The following is a 23,261-nucleotide window of genomic DNA, read 5'->3' as shown; positions in this document are numbered from 1 at the left end:
CGAGGAGAGGGCACAGCTGTTCATTCAGGAAATGAGCAGCCCGTGGCACCACCCACCCACCCACCAGCAGCTGAGCAACAAAGAGATTGTCTGCTGGAAACCAGGGGCTCTGCCGGGGAGGCTATTTTTGTGAAAAGCTGAGAATTCAAAAGCTCATCTCCTCGAAAGCCTTCCTCACCTCAGAGAAGCTGAAACAAGTGGGTAGGAGCAGAGTAGCCCCGAGTCCTACTGACTCCATCCAACTCATAATTCCCACCCTGTTACCTGCAATCAGCCCACCAACGGGGGCCAGTCCTGGGCCTGCCTGGCCTTGAATCCACATACCGCTTTAAGATACGCTAAGATGTTGGCGCCACTAGATGGATGTGGAAACTCAGGCACAGAGAGGTTAAGGAACTTGCCTAGCATCACACAGCTGGTAATGGGGCTGGGATTAAAACTCAGGAGTTCTCGGGGCGCCTGGGTGGCTCAGTCGGTTGAGCGTCCAACTTCAGCTCAGGTCATGATCTCGTGAGTTCGAGCCCCGCATCGGGCTCTGTGCTGACAGCTCAGAGCCTGGAGCCTGTTTCAGATTCTGTGTCTCCCTCTCTCTCTGTCCCAACCCACTCGCATTCTGTCTCTGTCTCTCTCAAAAATAAATAAACATTAAAAAAAAAAAAAAAAAAAAACCTCAGGAGTTCTGGCTTCATTATACTTTTTTTTTTTTAAGTATATTTATTTATTTTGAGAGAGAGGTAGGGACAGAAAGAATGGAAGAGAGAGAATCCCATGCAGCCTCCACACTGTCGGTGCAGAGCCCGACGTGGGGCTCGAACCCACGAAACCATGAGAACATGACCCGAGCCGAAATCAAGAGTTGGATGCTTAGCCCACTGAGCCACTCAGGCACCGCATCGCACTCTCATTCTTTCTGCGACACCGCACTGCCTTTGAAATATCTTTTCAGTTCCCTAGATGCCCATCTCCTCGGCCACGGGACTCCTCTCCAGTCTGTTCTAACGATTTTGCCCGGGGGTTCAGAGTGGTTCTCCGTCCTCTCTTCCTGTCCCCCAGCCATCTTCTCCAATCTGACTATTCCTCTTTTGCCAGAGACCTTTCTCTGCAGCTCCAACCACGTCATTTTTCATTAATTCAAACATTTGACGAATATTTATTGACTACTCACTCTGTGCCAGATGGTCTAGGCTGGAATACAGCAGTGAATGAAACAGATACACCTTGAGTTTGTAAGTCCCATGTCTTATCTAGGAAGAGACATAGTACTGGGTATGCAAGCAAATAAATGTATAGTCACAGATTATAAAGACAAACGAGCAGGGTGGGGAGAAGGAGACTGGCAGGACTGAGTCCACCTGCTGAGATAGAGACTGAGAAAGGCCACTTTGAGAAGGGGCCCTTGTTAGCTGATCCCAAAGGGTGTGAAGGAGTCAGCCTTGTAAAACACAGGGAAGAGTGTTTCCTAATGAGGGAACAGCATAGGTGAACTCCCAGAGGCAGGGAAGAACTCTACATGTTCAAGGACCTTAAGGTCACTGATGTGGCTGGATCAGGAAGTCAGAGGAGGGCAGGGGCCATATTGCATAGGGTTTGGGGGGCCTGGCAAGAGGCCTGCTCCTCATCTGAAATGAGATGGGAAGCCACGACATGCTCCTGCCTCCAAACAGTGTCCCTGGCAGCCTCATAGCCTCTTCCAGGGTCTGGAATGATCGATGCAGGCAAGAGACTGAGGAAAATGGAGGGGTCATCCGGCCCTGGGATCCAGGGCTGGAGATTACCCTATGGGCTGCGGGTGAGGGTCTCCTTGTGATGTAGCTGCTTAGATCCCCTCAAGTCATTGGGAAGAGCTGTCTGTGATGGGGAGCAGGGGTCCCTGCCAAGAGCCGGCCTCCTCTGCACCTTGCTCTGAGCCCCTGGGGTTGGAGCAGCCGGGCTGACCCCCAGCTAACCCAGGGCTGAGATGAGCTGTGAGCCAGGCGGCCTCCTTTGCCCATCTGTACACACACACACACACACACACACACACACACACACACCCTTGAACACCCTGAGCCACGGGCCTCCAGCCTTCTTAACCTTTAGGCTCACCTCCATCCACACCTTCTGAGTGAGGCAGGCCCTGACTGCCCTGGGAGACCAGCATGCAAGTCACTGGCTGTCACATTATTCATGTGACACCTTTCTCCATAGCAATGCCTGGAATGATCCTCCACGTCTGTTTCCTGTTTCCCACTGGGGCCCCTCTCTGGAGCACAAGCTCCAGGGCCTCATGGACAGTGGCCCCAACAAATACCAATTGAGTTTCTGCACTTTGCTTTTGGCTCAAGCCAGAACAGAAAGCAACATCCAGGGAGGCTTTGTTCGGTTCCCACTGGTGCTTCGGTTGTGCTTTCGGCCTCCACGGAAGGACATTTTAGAAGTGCCCAATGGGGGGCGCCTGTGTGGTTGGTTAAGCGTCTGACTGTTGGTTTTGGCTCAGGTCATGATCTCATGGTTCACTTCATGGGATTGAGCTCCACGTCCTTGGGCTCTGTGTTGACTCTGCTTAGGATTCTCTCCCTCTGTCTCTGCCCCTCCCCTGTGTGTGTGCTCTCTCTCTCTCAAAAAATAAATAACTATTAAAAAAACAAACAAACAGGGGTGCCTGGGTGGCTCAGTTGGTTGGGCGTCTGACTTTGGCTCAGGTCATGATCTCAGCCTGTGAGTTCGAGCCCCATGCCGGACTCTGTGCTGACAGCTCAGAGCCTGGAGCCTGCTTGGGATTCTGTCTCTCCTTCTCTCTCTGTCCCTTCCCTGCTCATGCTCTGTCTCTCTCTGTCTCTCAAAAATAAATAAACATTAAATTAAAAAAAAAAGTGCACAAATGATGGGGTGCCTGGCTGGCTTAGTTGGTAGAGCATCTGATTCTTTTTTTTTTTCCTACTTTTTTTTTTTGAAATATTTATTTTTGAGAGAGAGAGAGAGACAGAGTATGAGTGGGAGGGGCAGAGAGAGAGGGAGACACAGAATCCAAAGCAGCTCCAGGCTCTGAGCTGTCTGCATAGAACCCGATGTGGGGCTAGAACACAAACCGTGAGATCATGACCTGAGCGCAAGCCAGTCACTTAACTGACTGAGCCACCCAGGCTTCCCGAGCATCTGATTCTTGATCTCTGGGTCATGAGTTTAAGCCCCACATTGGGTGTAGAGTTTACATTAAAAAAAAAAAAAAAAAAAAAAAAGTTCCCAAATGAGAATCGTTCCTGGGCCTGTTCAGACAGACTGTCACGGGCCTTGTCCTGTTCCTCAGAGCTTACATTCCTAAGAACCCGGAGAGAGCCCTGTGGGGCTCAGAATCAAGACAATCTGGGCCTCGTTGGCACCTGGTCAGTTTCCACATTGTAATTGAAAATGTTTTTCTCTTGGCTGTGGCCGCTAGAAAGCTTGGAGTCAAATCCCTCTACCATCAGCAACCTTCCAGACCACAGTGGTCCCAGGGCTGATCTTTTCTTTCCTTCCTTCTCTCATTCAATTACCTGACAAATATTTGTCCTGAACTTCTTGTGTGCCTTTCTAGGTAGTGGGGAGTCAACAGTGAACAAAACAGACAAAATGCCTGCTTTCGTGGGCTTTACAGAGGGAGAGGCGTCATCAAACAACCTAACAAACCAGGTCCTGTGCTGGGGAAAACTAGTAAGTGGGAATGTGGGGCGGGGATTGGGTGGTTTGCAATTTAAAATGAGGGGCTTGTTGGGGGAGGGCAAGTCAGGAAAAGCCTCACCGAGGCTTTAAAACAAGGGTGTCATTAAAGCGAGGGTCTGGAGGAGATGAGGAGTGAAGACAGGAAGGCGGGAGGGGAGAATGTTCTGGGGAGACAGAAGGGCACCAGCAGGGGCCCTGAGTGGGGAGTGTGCCTGGGGTTTCAGAAACAGCCACAGGGCACAGCAGTGGGGCAGGCGGTCACAGGGGTGAGGGGCAGAGGACCCTAAGGGCTGTGAAGGACGTCCTGAGGCCTGGCTTTTCTGCTGGATGAGAGCGAGCACTTGCAGGGTCTGGAGGGGAGGATTGAGATTTCTGACAGGCATTTTACCAGCGTCTCTCTGGCTTCTGTGTTGAGCAGGGACTGTGGGGGATGAGGCCAGGATGAGGCAACCAGAATGGAGGCTGCAGCAAAGGCCCAGGTAAGGGGTGAGGAGTGAGGGTGGCTGGGACCCAAGAGTTGCAGGAGAGGTGAAGGGGAGGGCAGGGTTCTGGATACACTGGAGGGAGAAACAACAGGATTTGTTCAAAGACGTGGAGGGGAGGGCGTGAGAGGCCACGAAGAGGCAGTTCCTGGGCTTTGGCCTGAGCAACGGAAGAACGGAGAAGTCATTTTCCAAGATGGGAAGACAGTGGCGGGAGCAGGTTGGCCGCAGAGGCACGACCAGGAGTTCTACTCTGGCCCACACTAAGCTTGAGTTGCTGAACAGAGATGTGGAGCGGGCAGGGGGATGCTTGGGGACAGGGCCACGAGGAAGCCTCAGTGGAGAGGTGCTGGTCACAGCCCTGAGACCACGAGATCCCCTGGCGCTCTAGATGGTAAAAGTGAGCCCAGGGGCCACCAACATGTAGAGGTGGGGGAGGTCCCGGGTGAGTGTGGGCCTCTAGAAGCCACGTGGAAGGCATGTGCAAAGATCAAAGCAGGGTCAGCTCGGGACAAACGCCGTCTCTGAGGACTGACAATCACCGCTGCTGTGGAGGCCATTGGTGACCCCGAGAACACAGTATGAGCTGTGTGGGTGGGGCCCAAAACCTGACTGGAACAGGTTGAGGGGAGGACAAGAAGAGGGGATTTGGAGACCACGGCACCTTGGAGCAGTTTTGCCAGTAAAAGCAGCAGAAAATAGGGCACTAGCTGGAGGGCCAAGAGAGGGTTTTTTTTAAGACATAAAAGACCTTAGGGTACCTGAGCTAAGCATCTGACTTCCGCTCAGGTCACAACCTCGCAGTTCACGAGTTTGAGCCCCGCATCAGGCTCTGTGCTGACAGCTCAGAGCCTGGAGCCTGCTTTGGATTCTGTGTCTCCCTCTCTCTCTGCCCTTCCCCCACTCACGTTCTCTCTCTCTCTCTCTCTCTCTCTCTCTCTCTCTCTCTCTCTCTCAAAATAATAAATAAACATTTAAATTTTTTTCTTTAATGTTAATTTTTTTGAGAGAGAGAGAGAGACAGAGTGTGAGCAGGGAAGGGGCAGAGAGAGAGACACACACAGAATCCGAAGCAGGCCCCAGGGTCTGAGCTGTCAGCACAGAGCCTGATGCAGGACTCAAACTCACGAACTGTGAGATCATGACCTGAGCTGAAGGTGGACGCTTAACCGACTGAGCCACCCAGGCGCCCCTGTGAGATTTTAAGTAATCCCTATACCCAGAGTGGGGCTCAAACTTACAACCCTGAGACTAAGAGTCCCACGCTCCACCGACTGAGCCAGCCAGGAGCTACCCTCATCCTTCTTTTAATGGCTTCAAATTCTTCCATTCTATGATACACCGTATGTATTTTTTATCCAGTCCTCCACTGACAGACAACCACCTGAGATCGGGTCTATTATTATCTCCACTTTCCAGAGAGGCAGCTGAGCCCTGAGAGGTCCATGGGCTCCACCGTGGGTGCTCAGCTAGCGTGCTGTGGCGTGAGAACTCCATGCCCTTAACCACTCACTAGACTCTCCTCCTCCTCCTCCTGGATTAGCTTCCAACCCTATTTCTCCCTCACTCCGACACCTTTAGCAATTATTTCGCTATCCTTTTGTTCATCCAAATAACACATACTTACAAGCCCTGACCACGTGCCAGACACAGGGCTGGGCCCAGAGGATGTGGAGGGACATGACAGAGAAGTCCTCTGCCGGCAAGGAGCTTACTAAGTCTTTGTGCGCTTTTGTAAGCCACCTCAAATCTTCCACGGAACAACGCAGAGAATTAATAAAGGAGCCTGGTCCCTGTTTTTCCTAATGAGGAAACCAAACGTGCCAACAAATCACTGTTGCAGTCCTGTGAGCTGAATACCGTAACAGCCTGGGAACCCAAAACGCTGAACTCTGCAATGCTGGCCCCATCCCCTCAGCCTGGCTCTCCTCCAGTTTCCCATCTCAGTGAAAGGCCCACCACCCAGCTAGTGCGAAAACCCTCCTGCTTTGGCTCTTCCCACTTCCGTCCCTAGGTCACCCACTCTATCGCCGCCGCGACCACCGCCTGAAGACATCTGGACTCTGCCCAACTGTTCTCTCCATGGCTACCAGCCTTACTCGGTTCTTCTCTTAGAGGAGCTACCCAGTAACTTCCTCCCCGGTCTTCTTGTTTCCACCGCAGCCCCTTCCCATCCACGGTCCATCCAGCCAATGTATCACTGTGTCATTTCCCTGTTCTACCCATCTAAGTCTTCCCTTTGCTGTCCTTGGGCTAATAATGTCCTGGTGGCACAGGCCAGTAGTTAGAATCATGGGCTCTGGAGCTTGAATCCCAGCTCTGCCACTTAATACCTGTGTGACCTTGAACAACCTACTTAACCTCTCTCTGCCTTAGAGGAGGCAAAATAATACGATAAATGAGAATGATAAATGATAATGAGATAAATCAGATAATAATAACCCCTACTTTATATAGCTGTTGTAAGGATTAAAAGTTAATGAATATTATAATGATAAGGCACTTGTGATCTGGACCCTGCTGAGCTCTCCAATCTCACTGGTTCTTATCTCCCTATAAACCAGCTAAAATACTTTTGATTCCCAGAGAGCATCAAATTCTCTCTCTCTCTTCCCTGCAATCCCTCTGAGCTGAAGCTGGACTTGGGGCCCAGTTCTTCCCCACTGGATCTCCAAAGCTGGGCACACAGTATGTTAAGTGAATGAATGAATGAAATAGGCATTGCATTTGGGTTCTGATGGATGAGTAGGAGTTTTCCAGGTAAAGAAGTGTTTGAGGCAGGACTGTAAAAGAACTTGCTCCATCCCAGTGCTTGGAGAACAGAAGGGAGGTGAGACTGGAAAGAAAGGCTGGGTTCAGTCCAGACCTTTCTGCGTGGGCAGAGAAGGGAAGGCTTTCGTGACAGTGTGGAGGTCACTTGCCGGAAAGACTGAGGCCGGGAACTGGGGTATGTGGCTAAGCTCCAGGGGAGTAAAGGAAGGGCCTGAACCAGAGCAGTAGCAGTGGGAATGGAATGAAGAGGGAGGTTTGAGAGATTGAGAAAAAGACTTAATATCATCTCCTGAATGCTTTTCCTGAATGCCTCTTAGAAATGATATTAGGTGATTGTGGGAATAAAGAGCTGAAGTAGCATTTCCCCGCTGTCTTCAAGTAGCTCAAATCTTAGGAGAGGCAGACAGACCTAAAAATAAAAATATGGATGCAGAGAAGGCCAAATTAAGTATCACAGCCTCATATCTCTACACGTGTAAAATCAGCAAATTGAAGCACCATACATTTCTGAGTGCCTGTCATCTACCCCAAGGCTTTTTTTAAGTTCTCAAATTTTTATTTGGTTTAAACACACTACAGTACATTTCCACAGTCCACCAACTTTGAGAGGCAGTGTGGAGGTTTAGATGGGCCCTCTTCAACCACTTAACAGCCCATGATCTTGGCCAAGCTACTGAACTGTCTTAGCCCAAGTTACCTATCACATGAAGGTGAAGGAGGATAGCACCCTTGGCAGCCAAGAGAACAAAAGGGGGCTGGAGGTGTGGGTGGTGGTTAAGATTCTGCAGAGTCTTGTGAGCTACTATAAAGCTTTTGGACTTTTTTTTAAAATTTTATTAAGTAATCTCTATACCCAAGGTGGGGCTTGAACTCACGATCTAGAGTTCAAGAGCCCAATGCTCTACCCACTGAGCCAGCCAGACGCCTCAAGGTTTTGGACTTTATTAATTAGTTCAGTGGGAAGCTACTGAGGTTGTTTTTTGGCCCCAATCTATTATCACTTTTCAGTTGAGATGTAATCTGCCTACAATTACAAGCAAAGATCTTAACTGTTGAGTTCAATGAGTTTTGACAATTGTATACACCTGTGTAACCCACCCCTTAGAAGATACGGAACATTTCTATCACCCCCGAAAGGTCCTGCCTGCCCCTTTCCAGTTAATTCTCCTGCCTCCAGGGTACTGAAGGGTCTAAGCATATCGTGCTGCCTCTTGAGAGGACCCCTCTGGCTGCAGCGGCGGCTCAGAGCTAGGCCTGAGACCAGCAAGGAGAGAGTACTACACAGGCCAGGTGAGAGAAGGCTGAAGCGCAGCGAGGTTGCCTAGCAACCAGCAAAAGCGGTCGGAGCCTTGACTGCCCCTCTCTCTGGCAGAAGGGGAGGCCCCGCCCCACCTCACGTCACGTCGGGGGGCGGGCGAAAGCTTCTTATTGGTCTGTTCTCCGGAAGCGACGGGATTCGGAATCTCGCCCAAAGTCGGCAGCGCGTGGAAGCGCGGTGCGTGGCGTTGGCGCGTGGCTCGGGGGTGCGGGGGCTTGGTAGGGTCTTGTGGCGGGCGCTCGCACCCCTCCCACTGGAGCGAGGGTCCCTCCCACTGGAGCCAGGGTCCCTCGCGCTGAGCCTCAGTTTCCTCTCTTTGCAGAGGCTGAGCGCGCCCCACACCGGTTACTTGGGGCCCTGCCGCGCCGCCCCACTGCCGGCCTGGGTTGACGGGAGCGGAGAGTCTCGGCAACTGGGACGGGACCGAGGGGGTTCGGGAGTGCCCACCGCCCCACACCCGGTGCTTGACTGACGCTCCCATTCCCAGGACCCCCGCGCGGGCCGGGATGTTCGTCCTGGTGGAGATGGTGGACACCGTGCGGATCCCCCCGTGGCAGTTTGAGAGGAAGCTCAACGACTCCATTGCCGAAGAGCTGAACAAAAAGTTGGCCAACAAGGTACAAGGCCACGACGGGGTCGTGGACGGGCCTTGGCACGGGAGGGCCCAGCACTGCCCACCTGCCCGCTGCAGGCCTCGACTTGGTCATGACAAACCTTGGCCTTGGGCAGGTAGCTTAACGTGTCGGAACTCGGTTGCTACACCTGTACATGGGATGGGGGGTAATCCACCTGCACATGGGATGTTAGAGGGGATCAAAAAGGGAACTGGGATTGAAAAGGGTCATTGTAACTGGGAGGTGCTGGACTCTACACTGCCAAATTACTTTGCAGTCTTGGGCAGGTCACTTACCTGCTCCGGGCCTCAGTTTCCGTTTGTAAAATGGAAATCATGGTGGCTGTGTAACCATGCGTTGTTTTTGTGAAGATGGACAGTGGTTTAGAGTTCACTGTCGGGAGGTTTATCCGTTCATTTCTGCGAAAAAGTATTTGTGCACCTTTTATGTGCCAGGCTTGCATGCCTTAGTGCTAGTGAGTACCTAGTGCGGGGCCTTCCCACTGCCTTCTCTGTAGTAACCCTCCCTCAGTTACTCTGTGTCATTATCACTCTTTCCTTCTTAGCACTTATCAGCACTATTTTCTTATTTGTTTACTTGGTTACTGTTTTTCTTTCCCTCTGCATGAGGGCAGGGACTTTTGTCTTTTTCCTCAGGGTCCCACATATTTTGCCGGAGCCTGGCACACAGTAGATGTTCTGTAATTGTCTGTTGATTGTATGAATGAAGCAGACAAGGTTCTGCTGTGTCGTGTGGTGGGAAAAGCAGATATGAATAAGAGGGTCCCACAGTTGAGTATGTGATGACAAGTTGAGGTAGACGCTGTGAAGGACAGGCACTCGCGAGCCTGTGGAATGAAGGAGAACTCTGCCTACGATGAGGGACAAAAGAGGCTTTGTTAGGGATGTGGTACTTGAGTTTGAGCTGAGATCTGATGCTGAGAAGAAGAACTAACTAGGGGATTTATTTTTGAGGGTGGGAGAGGGCTGGGCAGAGAGAAGAGCTGGGCAGGCAAAGGAAATGGTATGTGCAAAGACCCTGTGGCAGGAGGGACTATTTCACCCATCATGACATGGAGGAGCCTGGTGTGGCCTAGGCAGAGGGGGAGAGAGAGGAGAGGGCAGACTGTGAAGGTGGCAGGAGCCAAGGCACACGGAGCCTGAGGGACATCATGGTGGTACTGGTCTTCATCCCTAGAATAGCAGGAGGTGATAGGCTGAGAAGGAGTCAGCAAGAGGAAGGTTGGCTGGCTTTAGACAGGAGGCCAGTCCCTTCGATAGAGGCCGAGGTCATAGAAGGGAGGTGGACAGATCTGGGGGGCTGTTGGTGGAGAGAACTCATGATGTTCTTACTGGATGGCTTGTGGTTACTTTGCAAGGTAGAAGGCAAGGGGGTCTGTGGAGGGACCAAGTGTGAGCATCATGGAGAGAAGAGGGGCGAAAAGCCCAAGAAGGGAATGTAGTCCCTTTGGGGATACAAGTCCTTCAGTGACCTGTTGAGACAAGTCTTCTGTATTTGAGTCATTTGTTAAATTTTTTTTTTTAAACGTTTTATTTATTGAGACAGGGAGAGACAGAGCATGAACAGGGGAGGGTCAGAGAGAGGGAGACACAGAATCTGAAACAGGCTCCAGGCTCTGAGCTGTCAGCACAGAGCCTGACGCGGGGCTCGAACTCACAGACCGCGAGATCATGACCTGAGCCGAAGTCGGCCGCTTAACCGACTGAGCCACCCAGGCACCCCTGTATTTGAGTCATTTGAGCGGAGGCTGCACAAAGAGGTCCACGGTCCAGCCAAGGGCACAGATCTTGTGCTGCCAAAGCCAGCCGGACTCTATGCCTCATTGTGGTGAGGTCTGGCCAGGACTCTGAGCCCTCTGAGCTTCTTGGTAATCCTTGAACAGTCCTTCAGGGTCTCTAACTGGGAGGTGATGACGCTGGTGGCAGATAAGCTGACACCAAAGGGGTTCAGTGGTTTGAAGCACCATGGGGTGGGGATGGGGGCGTGGGATGCTCTCTGCCCAGTCTCAGGGCCTTGGCCGTGCCTCAGTCCCTGTGGCCACTGGTGTATGTCTGATACTTTGTGAGCAGAATGGGGATTAACCAGGACTCTGACACTCACTCTGAGCTCTAGTATAGACCTGGAGACTTTGGGAAGTGTAGGTTTGACCAGGGTCCCCTCCCAGTGTTCCTCACTGGCAATAATAGTGATCTGTGGGTTGACTGTTATTATTTCCAGCATGTGAGCCAGGCACTGGCATAGGGGCTTCACATCCATACGTCTCTTTATTTAACGAGCCTGCAGCCTGGCAGGTTCATTTTTGCAGATGGGGGAAACTGAGGCTCGGAGAAGTGACCTTGGAGGTCACACAGTGGGTGGTGGAACTGTCACTGGACCTTGATCTGCCTTGCCACCAAAGGCCCTGCTCTTTCCAGAGCTCCACATTCTTCTGAGGCTCCTTACCCATGGTTACCTCACATCGTGCTTCGACTCCTTGCTAGCTATAAAATGGGGATAATCCTACCTGCCCTGGGTAGGGAGGGTCTCAGGAGAGAATGCTGGGGAGCTGGGCCTCTGGGTCACTGTGTGTGTGTGTGTGTGTGTGTGTGTGTGTGTGTGTGTGTGTATGCGGATGCACACAGGTCGTGTACAACGTGGGGCTCTGCATCTGCCTGTTTGACATCACTAAGCTGGAGGACGCCTACGTGTTCCCAGGAGACGGCGCGTCACACACCAAAGGTGGGTGCCCTTTCCTCCTCGGTGTTGGGTTTCTTGGGGTTTGGCTGTGGGAGTCCTGGTCTAGGGATTGGGAGACCTGAGGCCTAGTCCTGACTCTGCCAGGAATTGACTGGGTGACAGCGGGCAGAATCCTCCCCTGTCTGGGCCTTGGTTTCCTTATCTATAAGAAACGGTGCACAGGGCAATTCTTGAGGCCTCTCTGGCTCTGAGATTGTGGCTGTGTGTCTGTGTCCCCTTTGGTCTTGTTTATTACTGAACTCTGCTCTGCCTGGCCCTCTAGCTGCTCAGTCTGGTGGAGGGTGGCCAGACAGAGATGAGGACACTTGGAGTAGTCATCGCTGGGTTAAAAGCATGGAGAGCAGAGGTGCCTGACTGGCTCAGTCAGTAGACTGTGCAACTCTTGATCTCGGGGTTGTGAGTTCGAGACCCATGTTGGGCTTAAAGATGACTTAAAAATAAACTCTTCAGAGGCACCTGAGTGGCTTAATCAGTTAAACATCCGACCTCGACTCAGGTCATGATCTCACAGTCTGTGAGTTCAAGCCCCACATCGGGTGAGCTAGAGCCCCGCTCAGGGCTCCACACTCTCTCTCCTTCTCTCTCTCTCCCTCTCTCTCTGCACTTTGTGGGATTCCCTCCCTTTCCCTCTCTCCCTGCCCCTTGCTTGCTCTCACTCTCTCTCTCTCAAAAGTAAATAAATAGGGGTGCCTGTGTGGCTCAGTTGGTTAAGTGTCTGACTTTGGTTGAGGTCATGGTCTCACAGTTTGTGAGTTTGAGCCCCTCATCGGGCTCTGTGCTGACAGCTCGGAGCCTGGAGCCTGCTTCGGATTCTGTGTCTCCCTCTCTCTGGGCCCCTCCCCCACTCCTGCTCAGTCTTTCAAAAATAAACATTAAAAAAAATAAAGCAAAAATAAATAAATAAAATTTTAAGAGTTTTTTAAAAAAAAAAAAAGTGTGGAGGGATGCCTGGGTGGCTCAGTCAGTTAAGCATCCGACTTCAGCTCAGGTCATGATCTCGCAGTCTATGAGTTCGAGCCCCGCATCGGGCTCTGTGCTGACCACTCAGAGCCTGGAGCCTGCTTCAGATTCTGTGTCTCCCTCTCTCTCTGCCCCTCCCCTGCTCATGCTCTGTCACTCTGTCTCAAAAATAAATAAAAACATTAAAAAAAAAAAAAAGTGTGGAGAGCAGAGGGGAGTGCATCTGTTTCCTGGGGAGGAGGCTGGTTGAGGGTGGGGGACTTTTGACGGGCACTATGGACATAATGGTTAAGCGTGGCCTCTGCATTTGAATTCCGTCTCTGCTGCTTATTTGCTATGTATCCTGTGCAGAATGTATAACTTCTGTGCCTCTGCTTCCTTGCCAATAGAATGCAGTTAACAGTAGATTTTATATTACAGTACTGATGTGATGATTCTACTGACTTCATATGTGCAAAGATCGTAGGACAGGACCTTGGTTCTTCTGGACTGGCTTGGCCAGTAGGGTGTAGGGCGGCCTCATGTGACTGGCGGCTGGCAGGCTAGTTGGTGGGGAGGGATGGCTCATCTCTGCTGCCTGTGGTCTCATTTTTGCTTAGGGGACACTGGGCACCATAGGGCAGTTGGAGCCCCCATGCACCAGCCACTTTTCAGTGTCTGCTTCTATCCCATTGGCCAGAGCAGGTCACATGGCCGAGGCTGGCGTCAGGGGATGGAAAAATAGCCACCACCTCTTGCTGGGAGGAGCCAGAGTCACATGGCAAAGGGGCACGCACCCTGGGAAGGGAGGGTTGGTTACCAGACCTGGAGGTGTACAGGGAGGGTCACCTTGGCTACAGCTCTCGGAGAGGGAGTGGGGCATTCTTCACTCTCCTCCCTGGACCCCACCAAATCAGAAGCAGAGGGCAAAGGGGCCACTGAGGTGGTTTGGGGCTAATCAGTGTCTGCGTGGGGCTCAAACCAGCTGAATCACAGTCTCTGGGGGAGAGCCTGCAGGCTGTTTTAGCAAGTAGCCAGGTGATTCTCCCACCAGGCCCTGTGTGAGGAGCCCTGCCCTAGCCCACCCTGGTCAGCCTCTGGGCACAGAGGTGTCGAGCATTCTAGAACGTGCCATGAGGCTGCCTGATGCTGTCTGGGATCCAGAGACTTCATTAGTTCACAGAGATGTTAACTGCTCTGTGGGCAGCCCTAAGAAACGGGCTGCGTTTGTACCGACTAGAAGCATTTAGCAGAAAAATAAGACCGTGATATAAAACAAAACCCGGGCCTCCGTTTACAAAGAAGAATGCCCTTAAGCTGAGCCCAGTTTCTGCCTTTAGCTGGTGGTCCAGGTGGTAAGAGCCACCAGAACTTGAAGGAAAACTGGGAGAAAAAAAGTTAAAATTGAGGAAATTCTGTTCTTTCGTTTTGTTGTTTCTGCCACTTAGTGTAAGATTTCCACTTTGGGTTTTCATTATCCCCCACCCCCAGTTCACCCTGGACCCCCTGGTTCTTTGGGAATGAGGTGTGAGGATTAGGGCACTGGGCTAGGCATGTCACATGGACCTGGATTTGAATTCTGGCTCTGACCCCTCTCTCCCCTGCATACCTTGGGCACGTATCTCTCCACCTCTCTTGGCCTGGGCTTCCTCATATGTAAATGGGTTAACACTCGCAGCTATAAAGCTTCTTGCGGTCCGCCAGGCATCATGCAAGGTGGCATTTGATGGTGGGGATTGGTTGCCATGCTTTAAGGCTGATTCTCGACTTGCCCCATTTCTGCTGCCCCCCCCCCCCCCCGGCCACTACCTCCCCCTGGGCTGTGGCCAGGTGTGCCGAAGGAGGCCTCAGCCTTTGCTTTGAGGACTCTTTTTTTTTTTTTTTTTCTTAATCCTGAGAGAGAAAGAGGGAGAGGATCCCAGGCGGGCTCCTCGATGTCCGTGCAGAGCCGGACTCAGGGATGGAACCCACAGACCATGAGATCATGACCTGAGCTGAAATCAAGAGTTGGACGCATAACCGGCTGAGCCACCCTGGAGCCTCTGGAGGACTCTTCTTTTGCTCACTGCCTTCTGCTTCTTCCTCCCCCCTCCTCTTCCCCCTCCTCCTCCTCATCTCCCTCCTCATCTCCCTCCTCATCTCCCTCCTCATCTCCCTCCTCATCTCCCTCCTCCTCCTCCCCAGGCCAGATTGCTTTCCCTCTCGACAGTAAGTGTGTACAAGATGTCAGCCTTTGGGATTTGTGACACTGGCCCCAGTTGTCTAGCCTCATCTCTTGTCACTTAGGGTACGTTTACCTGGCCCCAGGCCCATGTTCTCTATGTCCCGCAAGCCGACTGGACCCGGCCTCCCTGGGGAAGCCTCTCTCGACCTGCCCCACCACCCTGCCCCGCTGGGAGCTCCAGAGCAGCCTAACTTCATGCCACCATTTCTTTTTTCTTTTTCTTTTTTTTAAAGTCGTGATAACATACATATAACATAAAGTTGACCATTTGAACTATTTTTAGTGCACGGTTCAGTGGCACTGAATACATTCACGTTGTTGTGCGACCATCACCAAACTTCTTCATCTTCCCAGACTGAAACTCTGTCCCTATTAAGGATTCACTCCCCATTCCCCGCTCCTCCAGGCCCCGGAAACCACCGCTGTACTTTGTCTCTATGAATTTGAGTATTCCAGGTACCCATATAAGTGGAGTCACACAGTGTCTGCCCTTTGCAGAAACTCACGTGCACCCCGAGGGAGCCCCGCTTCTCCTGGGACAGACTTTGCCCAAATCTGCACCTGACAACAGGTCTTCCTCTCAATGATCCCACAGACCCACTCCTTCTGACTTTCCAGGCCTCCCGCCTGCCCACTGAACACCCCTGGAACTTCAGGTGGGGCCCTTGGGAGGCGGCTCGAAAGAGCACTGTCCCTCCGGCTGGTCTGTGGCCTCCTTTTTAATTGAGATCTAATTCACATATCATAAAATTCACCCTTTGAAAGCTTAGGATATTCACAGACCGTGCAACCATCACCACTGTCCAATTCCAGAACATTTTCATCCCCTCAAAAAGAAACCCGTACCCATCAGCAGTCACTCCTCATTCTCCCCCTTCCCCCAGCCCCTGGCAGCCGCTAATGTACTGTCTCTGGATTTGCCTATTCTGGACATTTCACATAAATGGAATTACACAGTATGTGGTCTTTTGTGACTGGCACATTTCATGTAGCGTAATGTCCTCAGGGTTCGTCCATGTTATGGCAGGTATCAATACTCCATTGCTTTTTAATACTGAGAAGTATTCCATTATATGGATGGGCTACATTTTGTGTATCCATTCATCTGCTGATGGACACTTGGGTTGGCCACCATATGCTTTTGGGTGTAGTTGTTCCAGACTGGAGCACCCTGGGCACAAGACCACATGCAATTCTGCCCCCATAAGCCCAGTGCCCAAACAGGCCCTGGCACAGACTCGGTAGAGGCTCTGTGGGGATTTGTTAAACTGAACTGAATGTTGGGTCAGATGGGGGACAGGGTTTTTCCATCCTGTGGCTAGATGACCCTTGGCTGCCCTCAGCTGCTCTCCGCAAGGTCAGCAGGAGGCTCTCATCACAAGGAGGGGAGGGGATACCAGCTGCCCCCTCTTTTCCCATGCTTCCTGCCTGGTGGGGCCACGGAGAAGCAGCCTGGCAGCGAGCTGGGGGCCCAGTAGGCCCTGCTGTCCTCAGTGCAGTGTTGGAGACCAGGCAGCTGAGGGTGCTAGTGGCAGAAGCGTGTGTCTGGGGATGAAATCTGTCCGAGGAAGGCAGATTCCACCCTGTGGCCCTGTCTGGTGGTCCAGGAGGACTTGGAGTCTTCTGTGGCACAACAGGGCAGAACGGCTGTGTGGCTATGAGTATGTTACCCAGCCCCTCTGAGCTGCTTCTCCATCCTGACAATGGGGAAGCATGACGCTGATGTGGATGCGTTGTGCCGGGCATGACCAGCAGGAAGTAGCCTCGTGGTTATTCTCTAGCTCCGGCGGTGTGTTTAGGCCAGTGGTGGTCACCCCCTTTGGGGCTTTGAGGGGCAGGAGTGATGAGGTAATAGTGGGCACAGACCCTACCTGATGTTTTCCTGGGGGTCTGGTGAGTGGGGAGCACTAGGGCAGGGCCTGAGAACCCACAGAGGGCATTTCTGTTGGGTTATTGCCTCTGCCTCCCCCCACTCCCCCTCAGTTTCAGGGCATTTTTAACATCATGTTCCAGGTCAGAGCTATGCCTGGGGCAAACTTTCCAATCAGAGGGAGATGGGGAACTTGTTTCCAAACCTGGCTTCCTTTGCCAATTACTTCCGCCCTTTTTAGAATTTAAGGGAGAGAGTCTAGAGGAAGGGTGGGATTGATTCTGGAGTTACCTGTGGCCCAGAATCCAGGTTTGTCTAATGGGTTTGGGGGCCAGCCCTCACTTCCAGGGCTGCCGCTGTTGGCCTGTTATGGGGGCCACACTGTGGCCTTGCAGGGGGCTGGGTCTGGGTCCAGGGGCACTGGGTGTGGACTGCCCAGCAGACTCCTGGGTGGCCACAGGGCCTCCAGGTCAGCAGGCTGGCCAATGGGGTCAACACTGGAAAGCCTGGGCCGCCCCAGAGTGGCCATCCCTCACATGCTTGCTCGTCACCGACATCCTTATCCTTTTTTCATTTCCAGTCCATTTTCGCTATGTGGTGTTCCATCCATTCCTGGATGAGATTCTGATCGGCAAGATCAAAGGCTGCAGCCCGGAGGGAGTTCACGGTAACGGTGGCCCCGACTCGTCACACGAGGCCTGGGAGCTCACTGGGGCAAGTGGCCAGGCCAGCAGGCCTCCCTTCAGCTTCTGTCTGAGCCACACAGTCAGGGGAGGGGTCAGGAAAGCTCATGGGTGAGGGGAACACACAGCCCCGTCATGCTCATGTAACCATGAAGACCTTGGCCAGCTGTGGGCCTTCCCTGTGAGGCCCTAACTCAGCACCTCGGGTTGGGCACTGGAGCTGGCGGAGGGGACTTGGGGTCCCAGGCGCCTCCTGGTCCCCGTTGTGTGTGGTGTCCGCCATGGGTTTTGGTGGCCGCTCAGGCCGTGTAAGTGGCATCCGCAGAGGTGTGGGGCTTTGAGGTGGGGGAGGCACTCAGATTTCCATGCTGTCCCATGCCTCTGTCCCATGCTGTCACTTTCTTCATTTCTTCCAGTCTCTCTAGGGTTCTTCGATGACATTCTCATCCCCCCAGAGTCGCTGCAGCAGCCAGCCAAGTTGTATCCTCCCAAGGTTAAAGCGGGTCACGGGGGGCTCAGGTGTTTCCAGAGGACAGTCCCGCTCCTTGGGGTGGCCCTGGCTCCTGTGATCTGATACTGCTGACCTCCCTGCCCACCCCCCCCCACCCCCCCCAGCCTGCACATGTGCTCTGGAAGCGCTGGCCTGCGTGTGCTTCCCGTGCTCATGGTGTCCACACGCCTGTGCTTCTGTCTGGGCCGTCGGGCCTGGTTGGGTAGGTTGTGCTCTGTAGGTGGCATGCTATTCACTTCCGGTTCACTTTGCTTCGGGTGTCGTCTCCGGGATCATATCAAAGCTTCCCTCCCTGGAAAGGTTTGCCCTGCTTGGCTCACCTCCCCTGGTACGCAGACAATACCACTGGCTGACATTTGAGGGCTCGACTGCCTGGGCCTGCGACGGGTTGTTTCCCTCCGCTGGGTTCCCCCAGCGCCCTGCCCCAGCCCTTCCCCTGCTGCTCTGAGTGGTGTTTCTGCGGGTTCTCGTCAAGACTGCTCACCGGAAGGGACCCCGTCTTGTCAGGACTCTGTCCACAGTGCCTAGCGGGGGGACCTGACACAGAGGGGTTAAGGCAGGACCCTTTGCAGCATCGCCACTAGAGGGCGCTGTGGCCCCTCGGTGTGCACTGAGGGAGGGGTTGGGCTTTGTAGGGAGTTCGGGGGTGCTGCCCTCACCGGATGGTTCATCAGATCTGCTCTGCCTGGGCCTCTGCGGGCCAGGGGCAGGGTCTGTGTGTGACTCCAGAGCCTCAGAAAACCTGGCCCTGCCCGCCTGGGCCTCTTGCCGACCACGGGCCCTCAGGCACGTGACCTTCCATCTGCCACGTCTGTCCTCCTGAAAACTGGGAAAGTCCTTGTGCTGTGTGTGGGTCATGGTCGCAGGGCATGGTTGGGAAGGGGTGTGGAGTCGCACTGCACAGAGGGCATAGGACAGCTGCAGCCAGCACTCCAGGACCAAGTGTGCAGGTCCTGGGGAAAGCACTTTATTACCTCCACCACGGCCCTGTGAGGGCAGGCCTTGCTACAATTCCTGTTTTACAGATGGGGACCTGAGGCACAGAGCTTGGGCCTGGCCCCGGTCACAGCTGGCGGAGCCGAGATCTGAACTTGGCAGTTGGACTGAGAGGACACCCAGGCAGGGAGAGGACCCCAGGCAGCAAGAGGCCCTCGTCCTTCCTGCCTCAAGAGACGGGGGACCCGCTCTGCCCTTGAGCCTCCTTCCTGCCCTGAGGATGTATGTTCCCAGCCAGGGCCCTGGTACCCCAGCGTGCCTTTTCTTCACTGTGGGGCCCAGGGCGGGCCCAACCTTGCCTTCTGCACATGGTGTGGGCTTGCTTTTCCTGGACCTCCCAGCCACGGTGATCTCCTTCTGGGATTGGATCTTCCTGGGGGCGGGTATTGTGGGAGGAACCCCCACCCCCACCCTCAGGCTCCCCCATGCCTGGTTGTTGCCTTGACCCTGCACCCCGCCCAGCGACGAGGCAGAGCAGGTGTGGGTGTGGGAGTACGAGACGGAGGAAGGAGCGCACGACTTGTACATGGACACCGGCGAGGAGATCCGCTTCCGGGTGGTGGACGAGAGCTTTGTGGACACGTCCCCCACGGGGCCCAGCTCGGCAGAGGCCACCTCTTCCAGTGAGGAGCTGCCAAAGAAGGAGGCTCCATACACGCTTGTGGTGAGCTGTCCTGACGCCGCTGGCCAGAACCGTGGGGATGGTGTGGGGACAACCCAGGCAGTGGGGTGGCGGGGGAGCCGCTTCTGAGGGCGTTTGCCCCGGGTTCACCGCCTCGAACCCCTCTCCCCGCAGATCAGGGTGCGGGTCCCTGTTTGGTTCTTAGGCGGTTGCTTCTCCCTGGGGAGCCTGTTTCGCAGGTCACAGGCCAGGGCGTAACACCCGTGAGGTGACGAAGCTGCTGCGGCTGTCGGGGAAGGTGGTGGGGGGGGGGGGGGCAGGCTCCTGACCGCAGGAGGGACAGGGCCCAAGTTGGGTGACAAGGCTGCCCAGCAAGACGAGGCCAAGGGAGAGACCAGGGCAAGGGTTTGGGAGCGAACCAAAGGTGGGGCATCAGGGACGGGTGACCCTCAGTCAGGGCTGTGCCTGTACCAGACCCTGTACGGACGTGAGGTGGCAGGGGAGCTGCGACCAGCCAGATCTGACTTGGGTTGTCGTCTTCCCTCACGGGGTGAGACTGTGATGCAGGACAAAGCGGGGCACGTTTTGGGGGCCTGCCAGGGGGCTTTTCTGGTCTAACGTATGCTGCAGGTTGTTCGCTCGGGGGTAGCCGTTCTCTGTCCAGGCCATCCCCTCTGCGTGTATTTGGAGGCTGGGACTTTCTGGCAGGACTCCGCGCGTGTCCGGGACTGGCCTGCCGGTGCCCGTGTTTGGGCAGGCCTGGCGCGAGGAAGGGTACCTGACTAAGCCGAGGCCCTGGGGCAGGAAGGGCGCTCATGGGCTGTGTTCCTGTACGGCAGCTGGGGGCGCTGGTGTGGCTCCTGGGTTTCCCCATCCCCGGCCGGTGTGTGCATGTGTCACCACCGTTCCCTCTGCCGGTGCCAGGCGCCCGGAAGGAAGGGCCCCTTTGCCTCCTGTGTTTGTTCAAGCCCTTGAGGTGGATACGTGCCTGTTCTCTGTCTGCCCCTGGCAGGGATCCATTAGCGAGCCAGGCCTGGGCCTCCTCTCCTGGTGGACCAGCAGCTAGCCCTGGGGCTGGACGACAGACCCCCACCCCCACCTCGCTGTCCGGGGAAGGAGGTGCCGCTGGCCATGGAAACAGCAGCAGCTTCTGCAGGTGCCAAGGAGCAGACTGTGTGCCCCACCGGACTGTCCCCTCCCTCGCCATCCTGGCCCTGTTTCTGGAGCTACCCTGAAGTCACTGTTCCTGTGGACTTCTGCCTCTTGGTGACAGCAAAGACATTTAATAAATAAGGGCAGCATCAGTCAGGGAGGAGCCGCCCTTGTCTCCGTGATCTAAGGTCACCACGTTGCCCCAGCTGGGACAGCATGTCCTTCCTCTCCCCGGATGGCTGCTGGAGAAGAACTCCCCCTGATGGCAGGACATGGTGGTGAGAGATCACTGGCCTCATGGGCTCTGGTCCGGCCTAGCCCGGTGGCTCCTAAGGTCACCAAGAGAGGCTGGCCTGGGGCAGCTGCCAGCTATTGGTCGGAGTCTTGACCTTTCAGGGACGACCATCTTCTTTCCCACCAGCATTTGGAAGGTGGGGGCCTGGGCTTAGCTGGCCCAAGGTCAGGGATGGTGACCATCCATGTCGTCCCTCCCACCAGAGGTACAGCTGTCACTTCCAGACCCTGGCCGCGCCAGGAACACCCTGTGTGTCAGCTGGTGATGCCAGATCCTGGACGAGGGCGGACACCACACCGTTTACTCAGCCAAATGGCTTTGGCAGGTCCCCCCTGCCCTGTCACTCCCTCGTGCACAAACCGCACGCTTGTTCTGTTGGGCAAGTCTTGTGCTGAGGAAGGGACCTCCGCGGGGCCTGCCTCCTGCTCTGGTCTTTCAGCTCACACAGGCACCGAGCATGGAGGCAGAGGTACTGCCGGTGGACGTCACCCCGGGGACAGCAGCAGCCACGGAATGGTGCCCGCCGCCACCTGGGGCTGAGGGGCAGGGAGGGGACAGAGCACGTAGTGGACCAGCTGTGTGACCTCGGACGAGGTGGCCTCTAAGAAGGGGGGCTGTGCCCCGCCTCAGGGTGTTTGCAGGGCTGACTCTACGCCCAGGGGAAGCGGAGGCTCCTGGCACACGGGGAGGTGGGGGAGGCCGCGCCGTGGGCGGAAGTGGGTTAGGGCAGGGAGGCGGGGCTGAGAAGCAGTGCGAGTTCCCGCCCCGTGTGTCCTCCACGCAGTGGCAGGTGTGCCATGGCGTGGCTAGCGGGAGCCTCTGCCGACTGGCCACGAAGACCCAGCCCGGGCCCTGGAGTTGGGGACGATCCGGACACCACCACTCACACACCGGAACAGTCACTGAGTCCGTATTCTTATTTTCCTCATGAGAGCGAAAGTTTCTTTAAAATCTTTCAGCCACCAGTGAAATGATGAGGCGGGAGAAATAACTTTAGATGGGAGTCTTGTCATCAAAAATAAATACAGTTGCATGGAGTTGTTCAAGATCTGAATCAGACTAAAAATGGGAAGGCAGGGGGCTGGAACATTCTTTAAAGAGCCCTCCCCCCGCTCACCCACCCACCTGTGTGTCCCTCGGCCGGCTGAGGGAAGGGAGGGCAGGAGGCCTGACCACACCATCTTGGAGCAGGAAGCCAAGGCCGGAAGGGGGCAGATCCAGTTCTGATGACGCACTGACTGCACCGGGGACCCCGGAGCGGGGTCCAAGGAGTAGGCAGACAGGTGGCATGGCTGGACCTTACTGCTGCTGCAGCTCCTTCATCCTGTTCAGGGCGCTGCCGGCGCGGAACCACTCGATCTGGGTCTCGTTGAAGGTGTGGTTCAGGAGGATGGTCTCCTGAGTCCCGTTGGGGTGCTTGATGATGCATTTCAGGGGCTGTAAGAGGAGGGGGAGTGGCTCTTAGGAACATGACCCTCGATTCTGCCGGAGGGTCAGAAAGGTAGGGTGCCCCCAGAGTGGACCGGCAGGCAAACCGAGGTCTAGGCCAGGTCTGCGCTGGGGTGGCCGTGGTCAGACCCGATGGTAGAACTCGCGGGGCCTAGCGAGCCCCGCCAAGCACAGGCTGTTGGCCTCTGACTGCCAAGCCTGAGCTAATGAGTGAGGCCTGAGCTGGCTCCACCCTCGTCTCTGAGGAGACACTTCCTTTCGGGGGGGGGGGGGGGGGGGTGCTTGAAGAATTTAAGGGCCCTACCAGCTGGAACAAAGGCTCATGGGAGGAAAAAGGGGGGTCAGAAGTGGGCATAGAAGGAGGGAAAGCAAAGTGGCTGTCCCCGGCCCACCCTCCTTCCCTGGCTCCCTGACCTTGCCAGGAGCGAAGTCTTTCAGGCCCTGGATGGTCAGCTTGTCCACAGGGTGAATCTTATTGTAGTCAGCCGGGTCAGCAAAGGTGAGGGGCAGCAGGCCCTGCTTCTTCAGGTTGGTTTCTAGAAGGCAGAGGGCACACTCAATCCACAGATGGCAGAGCCAGTCTCCGTTCCTCTGCACAGGGAACCTCACCAGCCAAGAGAGCTTCCTTTTCTAAGCCCAGTGACAGTTCTGGGAGAGGCCCCTAGTCTTGCCATCTGGGGTCCTTCGAGAACCTTCTGCGGGTGTGCTGGTTTGTGTCTTGGCCTTCCTGACATTCACAATCAGAAAAATCCTCTGACCATGTGCCCTGGATTTCAATTGCTTAGGTCTGCAAGTTTGGAAGCAAGACTGGGGCTTCCCGTGACAGGAAGCTGTGGGCATCACTCTCAACACAACTCAGAAGGGGTAGAGGCTATGGTGGAAAACAGGAGCCGGGGACA

At 54.7% G+C, this 23,261-nt stretch overlaps 2 protein-coding genes across 2 annotated transcripts in view; one reads left to right on the top strand and one right to left on the bottom strand.

Annotated features, from left to right (window-relative positions):
* Nucleotides 1–8,385: 8,385 nt before the first annotated feature.
* Nucleotides 8,386–21,950, top strand: POLR3H (RNA polymerase III subunit H). The gene is made up of 7 exons (XM_030320778.1): nucleotides 8,386–8,427; nucleotides 8,738–8,867; nucleotides 11,507–11,603; nucleotides 17,235–17,321; nucleotides 17,754–17,817; nucleotides 19,307–19,508; nucleotides 20,479–21,950. The coding sequence occupies exons 2-7, from the start codon at nucleotides 8,757–8,759 to the stop codon at nucleotides 20,530–20,532; spliced, it is 615 nt and encodes a 204-aa protein (XP_030176638.1). The 5' UTR covers nucleotides 8,386–8,427; nucleotides 8,738–8,756; the 3' UTR covers nucleotides 20,533–21,950.
* Nucleotides 21,816–23,261, bottom strand: part of ACO2 (aconitase 2) — a 57,342-nt gene continuing 55,896 nt past the window's right edge. Inside the window, exons 17-18 of the mRNA XM_030320775.2 lie at nucleotides 22,777–22,898; nucleotides 21,816–22,350 (exon numbers count right to left, since the gene is read on the bottom strand). Coding sequence (XP_030176635.1) covers nucleotides 22,213–22,350; nucleotides 22,777–22,898 — 260 coding nt within the window. The 3' untranslated portion in view covers nucleotides 21,816–22,212. The remainder of the gene's footprint in view (nucleotides 22,351–22,776; nucleotides 22,899–23,261) is intronic.

Source organism: Lynx canadensis, chromosome B4 (genome assembly GCF_007474595.2).
Source record: "Lynx canadensis isolate LIC74 chromosome B4, mLynCan4.pri.v2, whole genome shotgun sequence".
Lineage (NCBI taxonomy): Eukaryota > Metazoa > Chordata > Mammalia > Carnivora > Felidae > Lynx > Lynx canadensis.
Note: the sequence above shows the minus strand (reverse complement) of the source record. Positions and strands in the feature narration are given on the sequence as shown.